General features: G+C 42.4%; 1 protein-coding gene across 2 annotated transcripts in view; it reads right to left on the reverse strand.

The window, feature by feature from the left end:
* Window positions 1–22,572, reverse strand: part of MYLK (myosin light chain kinase) — a 160,921-nt gene that overhangs the window by 85,362 nt on the left and 52,987 nt on the right. Inside the window, exons 11-13 of one of the 2 annotated variants that reach the window (XM_056861086.1) lie at window positions 12,015–12,152; window positions 10,694–10,891; window positions 4,485–4,731 (exon numbers count right to left, since the gene is read on the reverse strand). In XM_056861086.1, the coding sequence (XP_056717064.1) occupies window positions 4,485–4,731; window positions 10,694–10,891; window positions 12,015–12,152 (583 nt within the window). Of the gene's footprint in view, window positions 1–4,484; window positions 4,732–10,693; window positions 10,892–12,014; window positions 12,156–22,572 lie in introns of both variants that reach the window. The other variant, XM_056861087.1, reaches the window with a different exon arrangement.

The following is a 22,572-nucleotide window of genomic DNA, read 5'->3' on the forward strand; positions in this document are numbered from 1 at the left end:
AATCTTAACTACACCCAAAATCCAGACCCAAGCTGGATTCAGACAACATGATTAGCCATGTTTAGTTTAAACAGCTGTTTTAGGAACTAACCACAGTTAATGTTGTAGGCCAGGGGTCTGCAAACTGTGGCTCCCGAGCTGCATGCGGCTCTTTGGCCCGTTGAGTGCGGCTCTCCGAACTTGGTTCGGAGCCCCTGCTCTTGCGCCCGCTCGCGCTGGCAGCCGGGCTGCGGAGCCGGCGCGCCTGAGAGAGAGAGAGAGCTGGCGCCCTGTCTCTCCCACCCCCGTCGTGGAGAATGGCCGGGTCCCCCTTTCCCTTGCCCTCAATGGTTGGGAGGCTAAAGCCTCCCCTCCCCTCTAGCGGCGCGATTGCTGGGCGGGCGGCTCAGCGGTTCCTCCCCCCCCACCCATCAGCTGTTGGGCGGGGCGGGCTTCCTTTGGTAGACCTGGCCTCTGGCTGAGTCCCATTGGGAGGCCATGTCCACCCACTGGCTTTCTTGGCGGTAGACCTGGACTCTGAGGAGGGGAAAAAGTCTCCCTTCAGAGGCCAGGTCTACCAATTGGCTTCTATGGGCCTCCGGAGGCCAGGTCTACTGCCAAGAAAGCCAATGGGTAGACATGGCCTCCCAATGGGACTCAGCCGGAGGCCAGGTCTACCAATAGGCTTTTATGGCGGTAGACCAGGCCTCCAGACGAGGACTCCGGACGGGGAGGGGGAAATGGCAGGGACTTACAATTTAATTTTTATCAATAAATAAGATCACTATTAAGTATGATATCAAGTTTTATTCAGTGTATCTATAGTTTAATTAAGACTTAAAACTTTAATTAAAGTTTATTAAGTTAATAAACAGTGTACCTACCTATATAGTTTAAGTTTAAGAAATTTGGCTCTCAAAAGAAATCTCAATCGTTGTACTGTTGATATTTGGCTTTTTTGACTAATGAGTTTGCCGACCCCTGTTGTAGGCAATCAGTTAGTAGGCAGTTAATGCAGTAAGCAGTCTGCTGGAAATCCCAATTCATTTGCTCCTCGTGGGTGCCCACCATAGCCAGAGAGGCAAGGCATGGAGAGGCATTTTGGCTGCTCTGTAATTGCAACTGTGCTTAAAACAGTGAGAACACACAGCTGTAATTAAACCAGAATTCCTGTATTCAGATTAAATAACTGACCAGAATTATTACTAAATGAAAACGAAGAAACAATTGGTGCAAGGGAAATAATATTTTAATAAGTTCTGTAGCCCCCGTGCATTTCACGTAAGCTTCTTCAGGGGGAATCTTTTTCTACTTTAGAACGGCTGAAATAGAAAAAGATTCCCCCTGAAGAAGCTTACGTGAAACGTGCGGGGGCTACAGATAGGGTTGCCTGGTCCCTCTTTGCCACTAGTGGGAGGTTTTTGGGGCAGAGCCTGAGGAGGGTGGGGTTTGGGAAGGGGAGGGACTTCAATGTCATAGAGTCCAATGGCCAAAGCGGCAATTTTTTCCTGGTGAACTGATCTCCATCAGCTGGAGATCAGTTGTAATAGCGGGAGATCTCCAGCTAGTGCCTAGCTCCAGAACTTATTAAAATATTCTTTCCCTTGAACCAATTGTTTCTTCACTTTTGTTTTCTTTTGGTGCGGCCCCCTCTTTTTCTTCCCAGAATTATTATAAACCAGGATTCACAAACCAGAATACAACTCTGGCTAAGAATCCTAATTTATGGCCCTCCTAGTAAACAAAGTTAGTGGGACGGCCAGCATTCATACGTCACACTAAACCAAAGTTTAATCAACCATGTCTTATAAACCATGGTTTAGTGAACGAAGCCCTAGTCTCAACTCAATGCAAACTCAACAGATGCTTAATTACTGTATCAGCCATAGCAAATCCAGCCCTATTCTGAAATTCTGAATATGTAAGAAATGTGTTACATCTTCTTCAAATACTCCTTCCAGAATTATCAACTGTTATTATTTTATTTTATTATTTTAACCTAACTTTGATTTTTACCTAGAGCTGATATTGTATCGAAATAAAACTTGACTTGACTACAAAGAAAAAAAGAAGCTTATGCTCAAAGAACACAGAACTAGGGGTAGTAAAATGGTGGTAGAAAAATTTAGGATGGCTGCAATACTGTGCATACCCACCTGTGACTAAAACCCAATGAAGACAGCAGGACTTACTTTCCCCTAAAACGTATACCATCAGGCTGTGTAGGAAACTATTTTTTAATTGTTCAAACTACACTAAAAAGGTAGAGAAGGCAACCATTTATTTTAAAAGTGTTCCCAGGCCAAAAAAGTTATGAAGTTTAACAAAATTGAATGAAGCCCAAAATATTAACCATATAAGGCAATGCGGGGAAGTTCAGTAAATACCGTGTAACGATATTATCAGTAAGCAGTTGTATAACTATGTTTATTAAGACCATACCAGGGAATATAGTTTTATATTTGATCAGCCCTGGAGGAAGAAATCTGAACATGTTTTTCACTAGTCAAAAGCATTACAGTTGACACAACGTTTCAAGTATATCCTTTAAAGATGTAAATTCAAATCCTACAAAAATAATGAGTGAACACACAGGCAGACAAATGTGCTCTGCAAGACCCTAAATGCTTGGTACTAGAAATGGTTGTTTTGAAGAGTAGGATGGCTGTGAGTGTGATAGAACAATAAGAACAAAATAGGAAAAAAGCAGAATAGGAGCCATAATTTAAAACTGGTCAAACAATTTGTCAAGAAGTGAATCCTCTTCATTTATTATGATGAGACACAAATATAAAGAAAGGTTTCCTGGGCTACTAATTTTACCATAAAGCTGAGATTCAAAATTCACATATCACTGAATTTTTTTCTCATCATACCTTAAATGAGCCTGTGCTGTCTGAAAAATCAGAGTGAAGGTGGGAGAATGTCTACTTGATCCTTTTGTCTCCAAGTTGTTTTTCAAGATAAAATCACCATCCCAAAGGCAACGGCCCCAGACTTACCTGGGAGATGCATTTGTGGCCGCAGGGCTGGGCTGGAGCAAGCTGAGGAAGGCTGCCCTGGTGGCTCCAAGTTGGCATCATGGAGCCAGGGCAGGGGTCCTTGTGCAGGTTGGCTGGCCATGCTGCTTCTCCAAAGGGAGGGAGGAGTTCCAGGCAGCCCGGAACTTGCTGCATTGTGCTGGCCTGCCCCCCCTTTCCCATTTGGTCGGGCTCCTGCATCGCTCACCCCCTCAGTTGTTTCTGGCTCTCCCACCCTCCCTTTTTGTTTAGGTTTGTTCTTGGGGGTGGAGCCACTCAGTGGCATGCCCAGCTCGAGGTCTGCAAGATGGCGCTCACCTGGTGGCAAGGAAACCATGCAGTAGCTTGTGCTCATGGGGGACCCCAAGTTTGCCACTCTGCATGCTTCCCCCCAGGCAGATGGGCTGGGGAGACAGGGTTCATTGGGCAGCAAGCAGGTCGTCCAGTGCTGGATCGCCCCTATGCTGTGCCATCGCTTCATCAGCTGTGTTCAATAAAAGCTCTGGCTTGTTTTCCCCAATCTGGGGTAAATTTGGTTTGTTCTCACTCTCACTTCCTCTCTTGCCCCTAGGACCACAACAGCTTTTTCTACCTATTGAGGAAAATACAGTCACAATATCTTTCTTTCCCTGGATTAATCTCCACCAAAATTATTTTGTCTTGACAAATGATGGAATAGGGAAAAGTTAAGCAGCCTCTCTTTATCTGTCTTTCCCTGATCTGACCTCTCAGCCCGTACAGGTGATTTTGGTTTTGAAACAAAACAGGGTAGGAAAAACACGCACAGAGAGAAGTCCATGTAAAAGTTATTAAAACCAGCCCAGTCACTAAGGAGGCCATGAAAATAATGGATGGTAAGTGCTTACATCAGAGTATATTTGAATCAAACACCTGTACATGAAACCTGCCAGTGTTCGTTGTCACTGGGTGTAACCTCAGTATATTTTATTTATTTATATTCCACCTTTCTCCCTAGTGAGGACCCAAAGCAGCTCACATTATTCTACTCTCCTCCATTTTATCCTCACAACAACCCTGTGAGGTAGGATAGGCTGACAGTGTGTGACTGGCCCATGGTCACCCAGTAAGCTTCCATGGCAGAGTGGGGATTAGAACCTGGGTTTTCCAGATCTTAGTCTGACACTTTAACCACTGCACCACGCTGGCTAAAGCGTATGCAACAGCCAATTTACAAGATACAGAAGAAGGGAATTACACCAATACAGAGTCCAGGAGGAGAATTAAAAACAAAAGTGTGGTGGGAAAATATATGCTTTATTTATATCTATAGATCCCACAGATATAAATAAAATATATATTTTCCCACTCCACCTTTCCCCCCCTTCTTTTCCTGGACAGCTAACAAGACAGAAATAGTGTGCTCTGAGTGAAAGTGACATGCAATTGAAAGGAATAATTATAAGGCAATACTTCACAGAAATCACATTTAGGATTGCACCATATCTGTCATTACTATCAACATACTTGAGTTGTATTTCATACTGCCCAGCATGACGGGGCTGCACGTTCCTTATAATCAACGTGAAGACGTCTTCATTCTGCAGAAATTCCCAGCCTGCTCCTGGGGTGACTTCCTGCCCCTCTCTGAACCAGTGAACTGTAGGAAAAGGATCTCCAGCAATGGCACAAGAAATAAGGATGTTCTGCCCAACAACTGCCGTCACTGATCTTGGCTTGCTAATGAACCATGGCTGAATGCCATCCTGAGGTTCTGCAACACAAAGGCAAATATAAGAAACCAGGAAACATAACTTAGATTCATTCACACTAGAATTGCTTGCTTCAATACAGTCAAAAGGAGGTGGGCCCCTGTGGCCCAGCTGTCCTTATGCTCCACCTTTACCTACCCCCTGTCACTCCAGACACCTTCCCCATCCGGGCAGCCTCTTCCTAATCTTTGGTGTCCATCGTGGGAACATGGGGAAGTGGGGTGACGCCTGGGGTTCTTTGGCTTCCCATGGTGCCTTGCCCCACCTCTGCATTCCCATGTGTGGGTGGCATGGCCACACCAACATCTGGCAGTGGGAATGGCCACCATCAGCCTAACTAGACAGAAGCTAAGAAGGTGCTGCTGTATAGGTTGACGGTGGAGCATGCGAGAGTGGCCCTAGTGACTGCCGGGACCAGCTCTGCCCCTGCATGCTGCTGTGCCTTCTGGCCCAAGGTAGCGGAGCGAGTCTCTGCCCTGGGACATGCCACCAGATGGAGTTGTTGACCCTGAAGCACTGGAATGTTTTTTTTTGGCCCTGCTCAGAAATGTGTGCATGCCCTCATGGCCCAGGGTGTCCCTTATGAGTGGGCAGTGACAGAGGGTCTGCCTGGAGCTGTGGCCATCATGCAGCCGGTGACACCACCCATGGTAGTGGCTGGCTGCGGCATCAAGGAGTTGTGTGATGAGTGTGAGGGGCCTGTTGCCCCCTTGACCCTGTGGGGGCCCTCCCCCTTCTGCCCCTGCCCTCACCAAACTCCCATCACTTGCAGACTCCTGCCCTTTTCCCTGCAGGCGATTCTCAAAGTGGGGATGCCATCGCAGGATCATATACAGAAGTGCCTGATGTGGGGTGCTGGGAGGGCCAGTCCCCAGGGCATCCAGGACCCAAACCCAGGGCCAAGGGAGGAAGGGGCCGCCACCAATGTGGCAGCCCCATCTCCCCCAGCAGGGTGCTCATCTGAGACCCCAGGGCCCAATAACCCAGACCACCATCCTCTTGTGCCAACCAGGAGGAGATGGAATTAAGCAACAGGGAGCAAGACCACAACAGCCTATCTGCTGGGGGGGGGGGGTTTGAGAGAGGCTGGATGTTGGCCCTGAAGCAGATTGTTATGGGTACACGCATGGGTACACACATGGGTACACACATCCGCTCTCTTTCTTCCCACCTCAGGACCCTTTGCCCTGATGTTTGCAGCTGATTTGTGGACCACCTCTGCACCCAGACCCCCACAAGGCAAGCAGTGGTGGCCGGGTCAGTCATCCTGCAGACACTGGGCATTCCAGAGTCCTCAGGGCACACCCATGCAGCAGACTGTCTTGACATCTTCAAATGGCAGTGAAATGGGGGCAGCAGGGACTGAGGAGGGTGTGAGAACCAGAGGTAAGCAGCATCCTCCGGAGTGGGGTGGTGCAGCCGCTGGTACCCTGGGTGATGCAGGGGATTCTGGCCCCTTGCCTAGACCCCAGGCACAGGGCCTGCGGCTGGCCCAGCCCAGATACCCAGCCCTGGAAGTGCTGACAGTGTCTGTGTTGGCAGCTGCTGGGCACCTAGAGGGGCTGTCAAGAGGGATGTCAGGAAGGGACAGGTGTGCATCGAGAGGCTGTTGGGGGACCTGTCAGAGGTGTTTTGGCCCCTACACAACATACTGCCCAGCATGCCCCCCTTCCGCTCTGCATCCATGGGACAGAGACTGTGCTGGTCGCCATCGCAGATGACCTCTGACAACAGCTGGATCAAGCGGGTCAGTGCTGCTGGTTTTGCTTTATCTATTGCCAGTGTTTGACATGGTTGACTATGATCTGATGACCCACTGCCTCGCTGACATTGGACTTTGTGGGACACCCCCACAGTGGCTGATCTCATTTCTCCAATGTCGGGGACCGAGAGTGGCACTAGGAGAGAAGACCTCTATCCGGTGAACCTTAGTATGGGGGGTTCCCCAAGGAGCGATCCTCTCCCCAATGCTTTTCCACATCATTTTTATCATCATTATCAGGTTTGTTATATAGAAGCCACAAAGTATTTTGAAAAATTACAGTTATTTATGGTGCGGTTTCCGGGTATAAAACGAATAGATCTGCATCAGTGTTGATGGGATATAACTTAGCAGATACGATAAAGAAGAAATTATCCCAGCTTTTCAGCTCTGACTGGTTTCTTAAGGATATGAAACATCTTGGTCTAAATATTATGGATAATCTAGGTAAATTAATGGTACATAATTTAGACTTAATTTAGACTTAATTAACGCTAAAGCTAAGGCAGATTCGCTCAGATGGTCTAAGCTAAAAATATCTTGGCTTGGCAGTATAGCAGTACAAGATGAAAATTTTGCCAAGATATTTATATCTGTTCTCCACCATGCCACATTTGATTACTCAAAGTGAATTAACCAAAATTCAAAGAACATTTCATAAAATATTCTGGGTGCAAAAAAAATACCTATTCCCAATATTGTTAAGGAATATTTACCTACTCCCAATATTGTTAATTATTATGTGGCCTCATTGTTGAAAATTATCCTAGAATGGTTCCGGAAGGATGAAGGTCACTTAACTTGGGATAGTCAAACTAAAAATTATTAATTTCCCACTATCCTCTTGGATTTGTCATCAAAAAATGAATAAAGAATGGATGTAGTAAGATTATGACATATTAGGTCAAGTATTGGGATAAGATATGGAGTAAATTTGTTGGTAATATCTCTCTGTTGACTCAACAGATTCATAATAAAGATTTCCACTCATTTGGAATGCTGGGGAACTCTAAACCAAGGCAGTGTGCTGGTTTAGAAAGATTTACTGATGTATGTGTAGACGGTCAAGTGAAACCATGGGACTAGGTCGTTGGCAAAATATGTTCATCTACTATTAGGAGGTTGCTTAAAAGTAGAGTAATTCAGATAAATTTATTCAGATAAGAGAGTTTATTAATAAGGCTGAAAGAAATCAAGATATAACCAGACCATTAACTCTCATGGATAAATTGCTATTTAACACGGCTGTTCAAAGAGGCCTGCTCTCTCAACTCAAACTTGCTTCAGGGTAATGAAATTATCAGAAAAGCTGGTTGGAACACCTAAAACACCTAAAGCTGGGATATTACTTTTAGGCTGCAATCCTGGGTGTGTGTGTTTGTCCTTAGGAGCTGGTGTGACCCTGTGCCGGTATAAGGGCCCCTTTAACCTGGGATAAGGGGCACTTACACCATCCTGGGGGCAAACATGCCGGCGTTGGGGAGCTGTGGAGCTGCACTGGCCCCCGCTGCCTGCACAGACATGCTGGAAAGGAATTCCTGAAAGGGAAAGCCCACATCTGTGTGTGTAGAGGAGTGTTCCGGGGATGTTCCTGGGAGCAGAACTGCCTTTAGGCAGTTTCCTAACACCTTTTGCCCTGGGAACGTCCCCTCATGCTGTGCTATGCCACATTGTTTGGTGGCTCAGCCTTGCTGCAGTCAGTGGGGGTATTTTCCTTTTGGCAACTGGGAAGTCTCTGCAGAGGTGGCATGGCTGCGCCGCTCCCGGCCACTGCCTAACTGCCTCCCCTTCAGGAATGGACCGCCCAAAATGTAAGAAAAACACCCCAAAATCTAAAGATTAGAGAAAATTGTCTCAAAGTCATTTAAATATGGTATTAAAGTCCCTATAAAAAGGCAAAATAAAAAAATAACAAAATAAAAAGGTCCCCTGTGCAAGCACCGGGTCATTCCTGACTCATGGGGTGACGTCATATCCCGACGTTTACAAGGCAGACTTTTGTTTTACGGGGTGGTTTGCCAGTACCTTCCCCAGTCATCTTCCCTTTACCCCCAGCAGGCTGGGTACTCATTTTACCGACCTCGGAAAGATGGAAGGCTGAGTCAACCTTGAGCTGGCTACCTGAAACCAACTTTCGTCAGGATCGAACTCAGGTCGTGGGAAGAATTTGGACTGCAGTACTGCAGCTTATTTCAAACAAGAGCTGGATATGTGGGCAGCAGACAGGCACCTTTTTCACATCAGGTGAGAATGTAATGTTGCCCCCCAAAATTTGGTATAATATACAAAATGAAATATGCAGAATAATAGGCATAGAATTATGTGCCCCATTAATATGTTCATTAGGGTATAATACAGACCAGTTTCCTAAAACAATCAGTAGTATTTGATAGCATAGCATATCATGTTAATATACAAGATTTCTGTAAGGAAAATTGACTTACAGCCCATTCCTGAAGTGGGGGGCAAGCTCCGTAGGCTAAGCAAGTTATGAATGTAAGTGCTCTTTGGTTGAATTACTGCATTATTTCCAGCAAATTATCTACTTGTAAATTTATATGGTAAGCTTATGCTGGAACAAATTTTGTCAAGTGCTACTGGACTTCTGTTTTATTTTCCTTGTAAACTCCGTTACCTAGACGTTAATTGGTTGGAAATTTCTAATTTTCCACACCCAGTATTTGTACAATGTAACACCATGCAAAACATTATTTTTATCCTAGAGTCTGATTATCCAAGCACAGTTCATGATCACCCACTCAGGATAATAAGTTGAGCAATTTCACATCTGACCTCCTCTGGAATTGTTGAGGGAATTTCCTATTATTGTAACAGCTTTATTATTGAATCCACCAATATATACTAAAACCTAATTCATTAACACTTGCCTGTGAAGAATGGACACAGAGTAATCCCTAACCAGTTAACCAATATGAATATTATGATTTTCTTGTAATATTTGATTATGTGCTCACACATAGCTTTAGTTACTGTACTTTTAAGCAACATTCATGCAGATCCCTCATTTCAACTCATTTGCTTCCTCTCTAAGACAGCAGAGGTCATTTAATTTTCATTAGTTTCATATTTACATCTACAAAGATTCTTGATAATTACGAACCACTTTCTTTAGTGGCTAAACCTCATTCTTCTTTTGAATCAGTTTTCTACAGTCAGTTAAAATAATATTAAGGTTCCTATCAAATTTGTTCCTGTAAGAAGCAAAAATTCAGAAATTTATGTCATGTTCTGATGAAATTAACTCTGTCAACCCAGTGGCAGTTCAATAAAAGACACTGCAGCCACCACCTCGGCCACCATGACTTCTTACTGCCTCCTACTGCCTCATTACTCAATCCACCTAGAAATACTCCAGAAATTTTGAAGCCATAGCAGAAAAAGCTTTTTTTTAAACCCAGAAATTTGTGGGAAATGGAAAAATATGCAAAACCTCACATTTTTACTGATTTAATAATATAAGCTGCATCCTACAGGAGGAGATGCCTGAGATCATCTTTGGCCAAGTCAGAAAAGAGGAAGTTGAGGAAAGGTTGCTCTAAAAAAATTGGGAAGAGAGGAAGTGCAAGTATAGTGCATTTTGCCTTCCCAAACTTGATAAGAATACCCAAAGCATCTCTTTGAAGGCCTTAATTTATGTATATGTACAAAAGTATTCAAATTAGGTAACTATGAACACAACATCCTTGAGTTAACATTTACCATGCAATTCTTTGAAGAGTTACCCCCTTCTAAATCAACAGGTTTAGAAGGTTGTAACTCCACCTAGTATTGCATTGTTAGTAAACGTTGCATGGAGTGTCTGTCCACAGACATTTATATTGTAAGTTGTTCCATTAAATCCAATAAATAAATAAATACAAGCAACTTCGTATAATTTTATTCACCAGCACTGTTTTTGTTGTTTATATATAGACTGTACCACAATCTAAAAAGTTCTCCATTAAAAACACTCCACTAGTTTTTGAACTGTTTAAAAAGGCTCCCAGGTTTCCATAAACTATATAGAAACATCATACAACCTTTATAAATATGCTGATTTTAACCCTCCCTTACTTGTTTGGAGAAAGTTTGAATTTTCTACTCTCCTTACCCAACTATTTACTCACTATCACAATTAAAGGCCTTCTTGTGCAATTGTAGTGTGTTCTGTTAAACAATAAGAACTTAAAACCCCAGTGTACCTTGTACAGTCAGTGTTGCTTGGGTCTGAGCTTCTCCTAAGTCATTCCAGGCCTCACAGGTATACTTTCCAGTATCTTCAGGGAATACCTCTTGTATATACAGACTGCATTCATTGCCTTTCTTCTCAAAGTGAAAGTCCTCTGTTTCCTGGATTTCTTTCCCATTGTGTAACCACATTATTTCAGGAGGAGGGTTAGCTGAGCCACAACAAAAACACAAGGCACTGAGATAAGCCATAAGCAGCAAGGGAAGCAGCCTGTGAGCAACTACAGGGCTAACTGCAGCCGTGAGATAAGAATAAACAAGTTGCTTTAACTTCCTTTTGCCAAAGGGCTGTTTATCTGTTTTTTAAATAGAACAATGCTGAGCTGGATTCTGGTTTAAATTACATTAACATGATGCCTGCTCTTTGGTGAATTAATTTTTTTCTCATGTATTCTTTCCTTTGCTCACTTACACCTAGAGTTGTCAACCTCCAGGTGAAGACTGGATATCTCCTGGAATTACAGCTGATCTCCAGACTACAGTAATATGTTCCCCTAAAGAAAATTAATGCTTTGGAGGGTGGACTATATGGCATCACACTCCCTCTCATCCCCAAACCCCACCTTCCCCAGGCGCTATTGTTATCTGACTGCTAAAACTATCCCCAAATCTCCAGGAATATCCCAACCCAGAGTTGGGAACCCTACTTACAATCCCACTGCCTTAACTTTTCTTTTCTCTCTCAGAATCACAGCCTGTGTCTATCATCATTGAATCTTATTTTATACCAAATTGGTCTCTGCCCCAGTATACCTTCTTTATTAACTGAAAAGGTCTTCAGCGAAGTTTGTACAATCATGCATTCAAAAACAGCACAACTCCTCCACTTTTTACATCTACTTTAAGTCTGTTTAGTACCTCTAAACTGAATTCCCACTAACCATTTGTCACTTGTCTTTAGTCCCAGGAGCATTCACATAAACATGTTCCTTGTTCCCAATCATGTCATATGACTCCACATTCCTACTGCAAACTCTGAACTCCAGAGAATCCATACTGAGGAGACCCTCAGAAATAGTATAGAATGTGGCATAATGGGCAGGGAATCTATGGACACTACACCCCTCCCCTTGCATGAACTGAAGAGCCTTTCCCTTGTGCATGGAGCAGGCTGGATTATGTTATATCAGAGCGATCAAAAAGCAAAATTGGGAATAGAGCGAAGAGACAAGAGATCAGGTGCCATAGGAGGATACTATTTGATTGTGGAGGTAACTCAGCCATGTCCAAGCTTGGGCAGCTGATCATAATCTATCAGTAAGCATTGACTTTTACCTGAAACTTCTACTGTCATAATCACTTGGCTACCATCCATCACCTTGAGATCAGTTAGACCTTTAAGGAAGATTGGAGGGAAGGTTTTGCTGGCTGGAGAAGGAAGTGCCCGTTCCAATTTCTTTCTGCTCTTCTTTTCTGCTTGAATAAATAACACAACAGTTTCTAACCATGAAATCTTTATATACAGTTTCCTATGCTCTTCAATGTGAGCAAAACCAATAGGCCAAAATTTCAAATAGGAAAAAAAATATTCAGCATTATTGATCCACTCAGAACAGTGACAGAGATCATAGTTATTTAATTGGCTCTGCCCAGCTGTGTCAACTACTCTGAAAATTATCTTCTAGCAAAAAATTTGTTGAACATATGTAGTACCTTATAATAGCATAAGAGAAAAGATTTGTATGAGACAAAGGTAGTCTCTGCAGCATAACCTGGGACTATCTCCACAGAAAAAATCAGTGAAATAAGCTACTAAAAGAAAAAAAAAATAAACATTAAAGATGTGATCTATGCCTGTGTACCAAAACCCTACTCATACATGTAATGCACCATTGTACGAAAAATCACAGCATGTGAATAGACACCATCAACGAAATAATATCACAATGTTCTGGCAGAACACCCATGACTGCTGAAAAAAATGCACTATACTTTATATTGTTTCTATTACAAACGCCAGTAAAGTAGTGTAACTTATATGAGACTTATTTTTGCTATGAAAGGCACACAAATGAACGTTTCTCATACACACAAAGGTTGCTGTCATAAAAATGTATATAATCAATGGGCCTTGCTCTCACTACTTAAACTCAGAAAGGTGAACACATGAAGCTGCCTTCTACTGAGTCAGACCCTTGGTCCATCGAAGTTGGTATTGTCTACTCAGACTGGCAACTGCTCTCCAGTGTTTTGATTGCCACTGTTTAACTACCAGTACATGAAGCTGCCTTATACTGAATCAGATCTTCAGTCCCTCAAGATCAGTATTGTCTACTCAGATGACAGCAGCTCTCCAAGGTCTCAAGGTAGAGGTCTTTCACATCACCTATTGCCATATCCTTTAACTGGAAATGCCGGGGATTGAACCTGGGACCTTCTGCATTCCAGGCAGATACTCTACCACTGAACCACAGCCCCCCTCGGGGCCTGGTATTTCATCCTGTTTAAGCTCCTTTGTATTTAAGTTAACTATAATGGAAGGAAAACACATGCTTGCATTGCTTGATCTTTTGGGCTCAGTTTGAACAACACACAAGAGTTTTTCTCTTTTCTTTGTACTCAGCATATGCATTTGAGAAAGTGAGCTCTGCCCCCTCCCCAATTACTGGCATTTAAAGGGCCACAAGACTGTGTGTGGCCTTTGCCATAACAGATGAGAAGGCCATTCCTCTAGAATTTATAGTATTTGCCATCTTTCCTCAGTCTATCCCAGAGGCATTAACATGAGAAAGTTCCTTCTTCCTGTTTCCCAACTGTGTCTTATGTAAAGCTTTTCTCATTTCTGGATACGTCCACAACTTCCTCTCTTCATATCAGTAGGTCATAATGTCACCTAAAATGCTTCTGGAGATGGAGCTATCCACATCCATGCCCAGATATGGATATAAGAAGGACTAGTGAAAAGACATGACAAAAGAACAGCAATCATAGTGACCAGGTCTTGGTTCCAAAGGGATGAAGAAACCATTTCATAGCTCAAATACCAGTATGTTTGAGATTAAAACACCCCATTTCTTACCAATGTGTGCACACACACACACCCTGGCAACCATTCACTTAAACTGAGAAACTAATAGAAAAGACAGTTTGTTATAAAATTAATAACGATCTCTTTTACATTGTACCACAGTATATTTACTGATTTGATAAGTAGCACAAACCCAGTAATCTCTGCTTGTCTTCGTTCCTTCTGGTTTTAATATTGTGACTGCAGATCGTTGGGAAAGCACAGTAACACAGAATGCAGATTCCAATGGGCAACAAACAACAAGCTCAATTAACAATCCCAAAAGTGCATGCTCATTAGTAATAATAATACAAGTTTTTAAATCAAAACACACTAATTTTTATTAGCAGAAGAATGTCACAATTCGTTTCCCACAACATTTCCTTTTGAATAATGTAGCAGCTCAGTTCTGAAAGAAAAGGGAAGCACCAATTTATTACAGGTACAGCAAGTGTGAGCATCCCAGTGTAGTCCTCAAAGTCAGCCCTCAGAGATTCAGGTAGGGACGTGCACCTCAAAAAACAAAAACAAACAAACAAACAAACAAAAACCCAGTATTTTTCAGATCTGGATATCAGGGAGCTGAAAAATATCAGTATTCCCAGTTATATGGGTTCCAAATACTGATTTCGTATTTGGATCCAGTTTTTGGAGGGAGTCCCAATATTATCTGACTCTATTATTCCCTACTGGAAATCTTTCTAGAGGGCTGGAGAGGCTGTTTTTTTTGAGCAAATGGCACCAAAATTGTCATGGAGCTGCTGGCACCTGTCCACTAAATAAACCTCAGTTTCAAGTGAATTGGACACAGCGGTCCAATTCTATAGGCCCCTGAACAAGGTGCCACCAGTCATCCTACATTGTTGCCTATGGAGGGGGGGATTCCAGCACAAAGAATAGCCAAAGACAAAACAGCAAGCAAAGCAACCAACTGGCCAAAAGCCTCCCAAAACCGACAGAATCAACAAGCCAGCCCAAAGAACCAATGCAGAACCAGGGAATCCCAGCAGAAGAACGGGACAATTTGGTAAGCCTAACATAACAAATGTTAAACCAGAGAATCCTCCAAGCCAAACTGATTTAACAAGGAAAGCTGTAACAAGCCTACTTCAGAAAAAAACACCAGTGCTGAAAAAGCAACAAAACCAATTTCAAAGGACATACTCAAAGCCAAACCAACATGGCAAGCCCATACCAAGCTTAGGCAAGTCACAGACAAACAGTAAAATGAAAGAAAAACTAGTCCTGGGAGCTTTAAAACCCTGGCTCCCGATCCTCCCCCCAACAGCAACTTAAAACTTCTGCACCAGGAAGAACTTTCTATTATGTTGAGGAAGCTGCACACCTTGCAGGAGCATTCTGTGAGTGGCTGAGGGACACGCCACAACATTTTTGTGACTTGATATAAATTTACTTGATATAAAGAACAATTGTTTTTGTTATTATTGTAAAACATCCATCCTAAATCTCATCTCACATATTTCAGAACTCCTACAAAGTAGTTCACACTGAGAGATGAATTGTGCCAAAAGTCACCCCACAGAGCTGCAGGCTGAGGCTCCATTCATACACACTATTAGAAAGGAAGTAACTCCTGTGAAGCTAGAAGAAGAGCTGGTTTTTATATGCCGACTTTCTCTACCAATTAAGGCAGAATCAAACCGGCTTACAATCGCCTTCCCTCCCCCTCCCCACAACAGACACCATGTGAGGTGGGTGAGGCTGAGAGAGCATGACTTGCCCAAGGTCACCCAGCTGGCTTCGTGTGTAGGAGTGGGGAAACAAATCCAGTTCTCCAGACTAGAGCCCGCCGCTCATGTGGAGGAGTGGGGGATCAAACCCGGTTCTCCTGATCAGAGTCTACTGCTCCAAGCCACCGCTCTTAACCACTACACCAAGTTAGTATGTATACAGCTTGACTGTACCTGAACCTGGCTCTTCCACATGCAACTTCCATCCCGAAGCTTTCTCAGTAGTTAGCACACAATCAAAGATCTGTAGACATTCACAGGCATATGTGTTTGTTTTGGAACAACTTGTTGATACCAAATATATAGATATTTTCCAGATGGACAATGAGATGGATTAAATAGAGACAAGTGCAGTTGTTATTAGTTTATTGATGTACTTTTTTAGATGGTTTATTATTTAACTATTTTTATGAAAATTTTAATCTAATTTTTATTGTAAACCACCATGAGTACTACATGTGGAAAGGCAGTTGAGAAATACCCGAATAAACAATCACACACAGAGAGAAAGAGAGTTACACTTAACCAGAAAGAGGCAGCTTGCCAAATTATTTTTCCTCCCTTATCTCCCCACCTCTAATACGACAGTTTATGCTGGCACGTCTAAACATCTTACCATCTGCAGTTACAAGAGGCAGGTACACAAACATCCCCTATGAGGAGAGACTTTGTTCATGTGCCCAAAAACAACCAGAATCAGCTGTTCACATCCTCCTGCACTGCGAACTCCATACATCGGCCAGAGAGAAATATATAGTACCCCTCTTAATCAACAGCCGAACTCAAACTGACGCAGGGCTTGTACGATATCTACTAAACGATGGCAGCCCGCATGTAACTTGGGCGGTAGCTAGATTCCTTGTAACTCAATGATACCCTGCACTTTACATGCAGCACTGGATGTAGATATATTTTAGCTTTTGCTACCTATTGTTTTAGGAATTTTAAGTAGAAATACTGTATTTATGCCAAGGGTTTTGTATTTGTATTTGAGAGTTACAGTGCACTCCTAAGCAGAATTATACCTTTCTAAGTCAATGGCCTTAGAAGGGTATAACTCTGTTTAGGATTGCACTGTTGATTATCAACATCACACAATTTCTTTTGATCCCTTGTACTGACAAGTTAACTTTCTTGAAACACTACAGCATCTCAGCCAGTATCTACAGAGGCATGTTACTCTGACCTTCAATTTCTGTGATATCACAGCATCTCAGCAAATAACCAGAGAAACTTCACTGATTACAGTCTTCAATCATTTCAGATACAGTTTATTCTCCCCAAGTTTGTGTCTTTGGGGGGGCATATTGACAGCCTATTATTTCTTAGCAAAGCTACAGAGATTTACATGTAGGGTTGCCAACCTCCCGGTGGTGGGTGGAGATCACCTGTTATTACAACTGATCTCCAGGTAACAGAGATCAGTTCACCTGAAGAAAATGGCTGCTTTGGAAGGTGGACTCTATGGGATTATATCCCAATGAAGTCCCTCCCCAAACCCTACACTCCCAGGCTCCACCCCCAAAATCTCCAGGTATTTCCCAACCTGGAGCTGGCAACCCTGTTTACATGGTTAACCTTGATCTCTCATTTACAGAGATGTCTCTGCAACCACCCTGACCTGGGTGGCCCAGGCTAGCCTGATCTCATCAGATCTCAGCAGCTAAGCAGGGTTGGTCCTGGCTAGTACAATGGCAATCCACCTCGCTTAGTCTCTTGCCTTCAAAAACCTGCTGGGTTGCCATATGCTGGCTGCGACTTGATGGCACTTTACACACACATGCATACACACACTCTGCAACCATGATAACTAGCCTAATCTACCCATGGTGGGAAGGAAGTAGGAAAAAGTATAAGGTGGTCACTGACAGAACAAAATAGCCAAAATGTCATGGGCCACTCTTGCACCCAAGAACAGCAGCAGTTCTATTTTTAGCAACCAACTTTGCTATTAATATCACAATCACCCTGAGGTTCTTTTGTTCTCAAGACTCCAGTGCATCCTGAAGGACTGAAAAATTGGGCTTTCAACCTCTACTGACTCTACTGCACCTTGTTATTGGGAAAAGAGCACATAAAAAGAAATAAAACTTCTCTTACTATACTCCAGCTATTGACCCAACCTAAAATAGCAATTCATTCCATAGCTGCTGTCCTTTCAGAAGGAGGTGAAGGAGGAAAGAGATGAAGTACTTCCATATGTCAAACATGCATGTGCTTAAATTTATACAACTCAACAGTAGGAAGCAATTGAAAACATCTCATGAACTAACCGCAGGCCAACTGAAAAGACATCAAACCAGGTACTTCTGTCTATTCATCAATAGATTCCCATCACAAACAAGAGTTTCCCAAGGGGAATACAGTGGGAATAGTCATCTTTAGTTTCTGGAAAAGATTTAGTTGTAATAGATAAATCTGTTTGCCGGGGTGTCTTAAAATAAGGCAGCCAGCTAATGCCTAGCCTGAATCCTTTGCAGAGGCACACACTCAGCAACACTGACCATTTATGGTGATTAAAATATTGTTTTGGCTCAGACTAATAAACCAACTCAACTGTAGAAACAGCTTTAACTCAAAAAATGCTGGCTTGTTAAGTTAAAAGTTAAAATACATCAAGATGCCCAAGAAAATCACGCAGCAGCATCTAATCCAGTTTTCACAGATTATACCACGGAGTGCACCTCCTATCTGGCATGGGCCCAATCTCTACTTCTGAACAGAGCTTAACATTGCCAGCTAAAGATAGAAAAATGAGTTCTCACAGAACTGAAATATGATACGTGAGATCACTCATCTGCTTCTTTCTCCTCCCCAGAGTATTTTTCTCCTTTTTAAACCCACAGCCGGTAGCTAAAGTTGTTGAACTTACAACTCTTGCTAATGTCAGAACACCAATATTCCCCTTTCCTTCATTAATTCCTTACCTTCACTTTTCAATTTTTGCACCTGAAGGCAATATATGATGGTCTTGAATGAACTACATGTTATAGACTTATAAGTATGTGTGTATATGTCCAAACGGACCTTAATTAGCATTAACTAGTAATGTTTTTAAGTGACAGAACCTTTAATAAAGACTGAGAAGATCCACACTCCAATTTATAAGGATATATAGGTTGTCATTAGGAGAACTCTAACCAATTTAGCAATTTGTCACACCAGTCACTCTAACCCTACCCCCCTCAGGTCAAATAAGACAAATGCTGAAAGAAACAGTGATCCAGCACAGTTTTTCCTTTGTAAATAGCTGCCATGGGAGGCCCTAATTTGGCCCTGGTCAATGGCATTGAATGGCAGAGCTCACTAAAGCTGCTGCTTGCCTTGTGGGGTAAAATGTACACAGTGGTGTCTACATATTTCTCTCTGCACTGCCTACATGCCATTCAAAACAAAACAGAGGAGAAGGACATCTGAGGTCAGGAAAATGGTGCAATGGGAAATTCATCCCCTCTACTCTACCTCATACCATGGTCCCAACCTGAACTGGGGCTAAGGCAGATGTCATTTGAGAACGAAATGATAATGCATTGGAGATAGATCACAGATCTTCCAGCATCTCATCTGGTCTGATCCTCAGGAATCTTTTCTGTGTTGTTGTGTAATTAGCTTGTAATAATTTTACCATGAGAGTGTTTAACTGTACAGAAGATGGTATCCAACACAGGTGTTGGCTTATTTTTAAAAGAACAACATGGTCCTTTAAAACCAGGCAAAGTTTTTTCTTTTCATATCAACACTGCAAAACAGCATCCATGCATCTTCTCCTTCTGCTTTGTTTGAGCTTTTAAAGACACAGAAAGTCTAGCCCCTTCCAGAACACATTATTAGAGACAAGCACTTAAATGACCTTAACATTTCCCCTTAAACTGAACTTTTTGTCATTCATATACTGGAAACTCTAGCAGAGGGAAGACTTGCATTCTGATTGCACCTGGGCTAGTAGGGTGTAGTGATAAGTCTTTGGAAGAGAAGGCAGTGATTTCCACCAATTCTCTATTCCCCCTGCAGTCCCCCACTTTGCCCTTATGCCGTCTGCTGATTCCCAGGAATAAAATTTCAGAGGGCTTAGTGGGCTGCAGTGGGAGATAGAAGCACAAAAATCTTGCTGCATTAAATCCATGGATGGTTGGGTACATGCCACTGTCTCTCGAATATGAATTGTTGTCTCTAAAAGAAAAGAAAGGGTTATGGGGAGCCATGTGCTGCTATGGAAAGCAAGTAATTGAGAATGTCTTTTTAACACTGTAAACTGAAATCAATGAATATGACATTCCTTTGGGGGCTGCTGTAACTTGGGCTGCTATCATACCAGGGTGTTTTTCTGTAGTCATCAGATTGCTAATGTGATGGTGTGTGAAATTGCCCTTGCAACAGAGATTCTAGAGGGCAGAGGGTAATCTGTTTCCTCTCTGTTGTTAGCTGTGGTTTCCCTTTCACACCAGATATGCACTGAAGCTACCATCCCTGCTGTGTTCTCACATGACTCTCAGGATTCTCCACCCTCCTAATTTTTTTATTTTATTTTGAAGAGTAATCCGCACCTGTCCAAAAGGTAGACTAAGGTGTGGGAAGATTCTCTTCTGTTTTGTTTTTTTAAAATCCATGAGCTCCATAGGAACAACACAATACTTTTTAAAACTGTTTTTAAAAAGTCAACTTATTAACAGAGGCACCTTGGACATCCCTTTCCCCCTATTTAAAAGGCAGGTGATTCTCTTCAGTTATGCTAAATGCAGCAAGGGACTGGCCCTTTGTAGTAATCAACAATGAAAAATGTAACTTACTAGCTTTTCACTGAACTGCAATTACACTGTTTTTTGTTTTTTGTTTGGTCAGACACAAGGAACTTGTCCTGCTGACAACATTCTGCCCAGGAAACACCATTTTTTTACAGGTTTAAAATAAAGCAGATTTTGTGGGTGGAAGGAATAGCTGCCTCTGAAAACTTCATATATGTAAAGACTACAATTTGCTGTTATGGATTATTATCTATATATGCCACCTCAGTTGTTAGATATTGTTGATGAGACAGTTGCAATTATTGTTAGGAAAACTGTTGCATGTTATCATAAATCAACATGTTAATTGTAGTAATCTTCACCATATCTAATGGAAATAGGCAGCCCTTCTATAAGAACCCAAACATCTGTAAAGGTGAAGCATCCAGGACAAAGATATATGTTTCTGTGAGCCTATAGTAATCCCCAAATTTACAGAAAAATATAAAAAGTAACAAAAAATATGGTGAGATAAAAGTCCCACAAAAGAAACCTATAGCTTCTATGCACGTGCAAACACGGCAAAAAGAGGAATTGGCCAAGGAAAGGGAGAGGAAGCTAGATGATTGCACCATATAGCAGGGAGAAAGCCAGGCTACTGGGTGGGCTGGGGAGGTAAGGAAAACCTATGGTAGAGCACGTGGGGAGATAACAGGTGTCAGCAGAGGGAAGAGGTTTTCCCTCCCCTATGATCCTTATGGGTCCCTCCACTTGTAAATAGGTGTGTGTGTATGTGTGTGCCGTTAAGTCACAGCTGACTTACGGAGACCCCTGTAGGGTTTTCAAGACAAGAGATGTTCAGAGGTAGTTTGCCACTGCCTTCCTCTTTGGGCTGAGAGAGGTCTGAGATAACTGTGACTGGCCCAAGGTCACCCAGCAGGCTTCATGTGGGGGAGTGGGGAAACAAACCCGGTTCTTCAGATTAGAGTCCACCGCTCTTAATCACTATATCACGCTGGTTGTCACTTGTAAATATACTATTTCTCAAATTCAGTGCAAGCAAACGTTGTTCTGGATTGGATATAAGTAGTCATTAATGTTGAAGTGGGGTGGAACTCAAAGCATACTTTTAATCTCAGTACAAAAGATCTGATTTAGTTGCACAATTATTCTATAACTAATTTAAAAAAGCTGGGCTTGGCAATCTACAAAATTTAAGCATACCACATAAACACACAAGACTTGATTAAGCATCTCTCCCAAAGAGATATTTTGTATCATCAATAATTTGCTTAATAATGAATATCATGTTTTTATATATTATAAACAAATGTACACAAGGGTGGGGGGCTTATCTATAGTATTTGGTGAAGAGTCCTACCTGAAAACCTCAAGTTACATACTGCTCCTCCAAATCAAAAGAAATAAGTTTTGCTGCCAGCATGTCTCCTCTGCTGTGATAAACTGGTCACAACGGCCTCTCTGCAAAGCTTTCAGGTGACTCTAATCTGCTTGCCTGTTGATCAATGAATGGCTGCTATAATCAGATTAGGAGGGCTGCAGGCTACCCATTGCAAACATTTAATGCTGGGAAGGCTATATAAATATCTGTGGGCAGCTCTCTGTCTTCTCTTCTTAAGATGTTAAAGGCCTGAAGAAGAAAGGGTGCTTGCTTCAAGCAACATTAATCATAGTGCAGCACTATCAGCAAGAAATGTAGTAAAGTACTATGACATCATTGCAAACATGGGCATGTGCTACTTGCTACTTGTCAGAATCACACGAACTAATGTACAACATTTGTAAAATTCTTCTAATCCTCATTATCTCAGGGAGATAGATTTTATCAATGAAGCGCACAAGCTTTTCAACTTGATCTCGTCAGATTTCCCCCTCTCTGAGAGATCCATTCCATGTTGTTTTTGTCCATGACCCCTCACATACCCTTTTTGGTGATCAAAGGGTGAACAAGAAATAAGAAGTCCCAATTGAAAAACTGGTAGGATACAGTCCAAAGTCTGCGTGTACAAAACAACGTTCTGAGTTACTGCATAAAAATCCATGCTTCCTTCTTTCAGCACAAGGAGTCAGTGTGGTACAGAGGAGAACATGCTGGACTTGGACCATGGACACCTGGGTCCAAACCTTTGTTCGACATAAACACCTGACATGAAGACTTAGGGCTATATACTATATCCCAGTCTAACATTTCTCAGTGATTTGTAGCAAAAGGTAAAATAGCATGACAGCATGCATGCTATGGTGAGATCTTTGTACAATGCAACATCTGAACTCGATTGTTAACACAGATACAGATGGACGCATCTGTCCTTTCATTGTCCACTGCTCATCAA

Source organism: Euleptes europaea, chromosome 15, assembly GCF_029931775.1.
Source record: "Euleptes europaea isolate rEulEur1 chromosome 15, rEulEur1.hap1, whole genome shotgun sequence".
NCBI lineage: Eukaryota > Metazoa > Chordata > Lepidosauria > Squamata > Sphaerodactylidae > Euleptes > Euleptes europaea.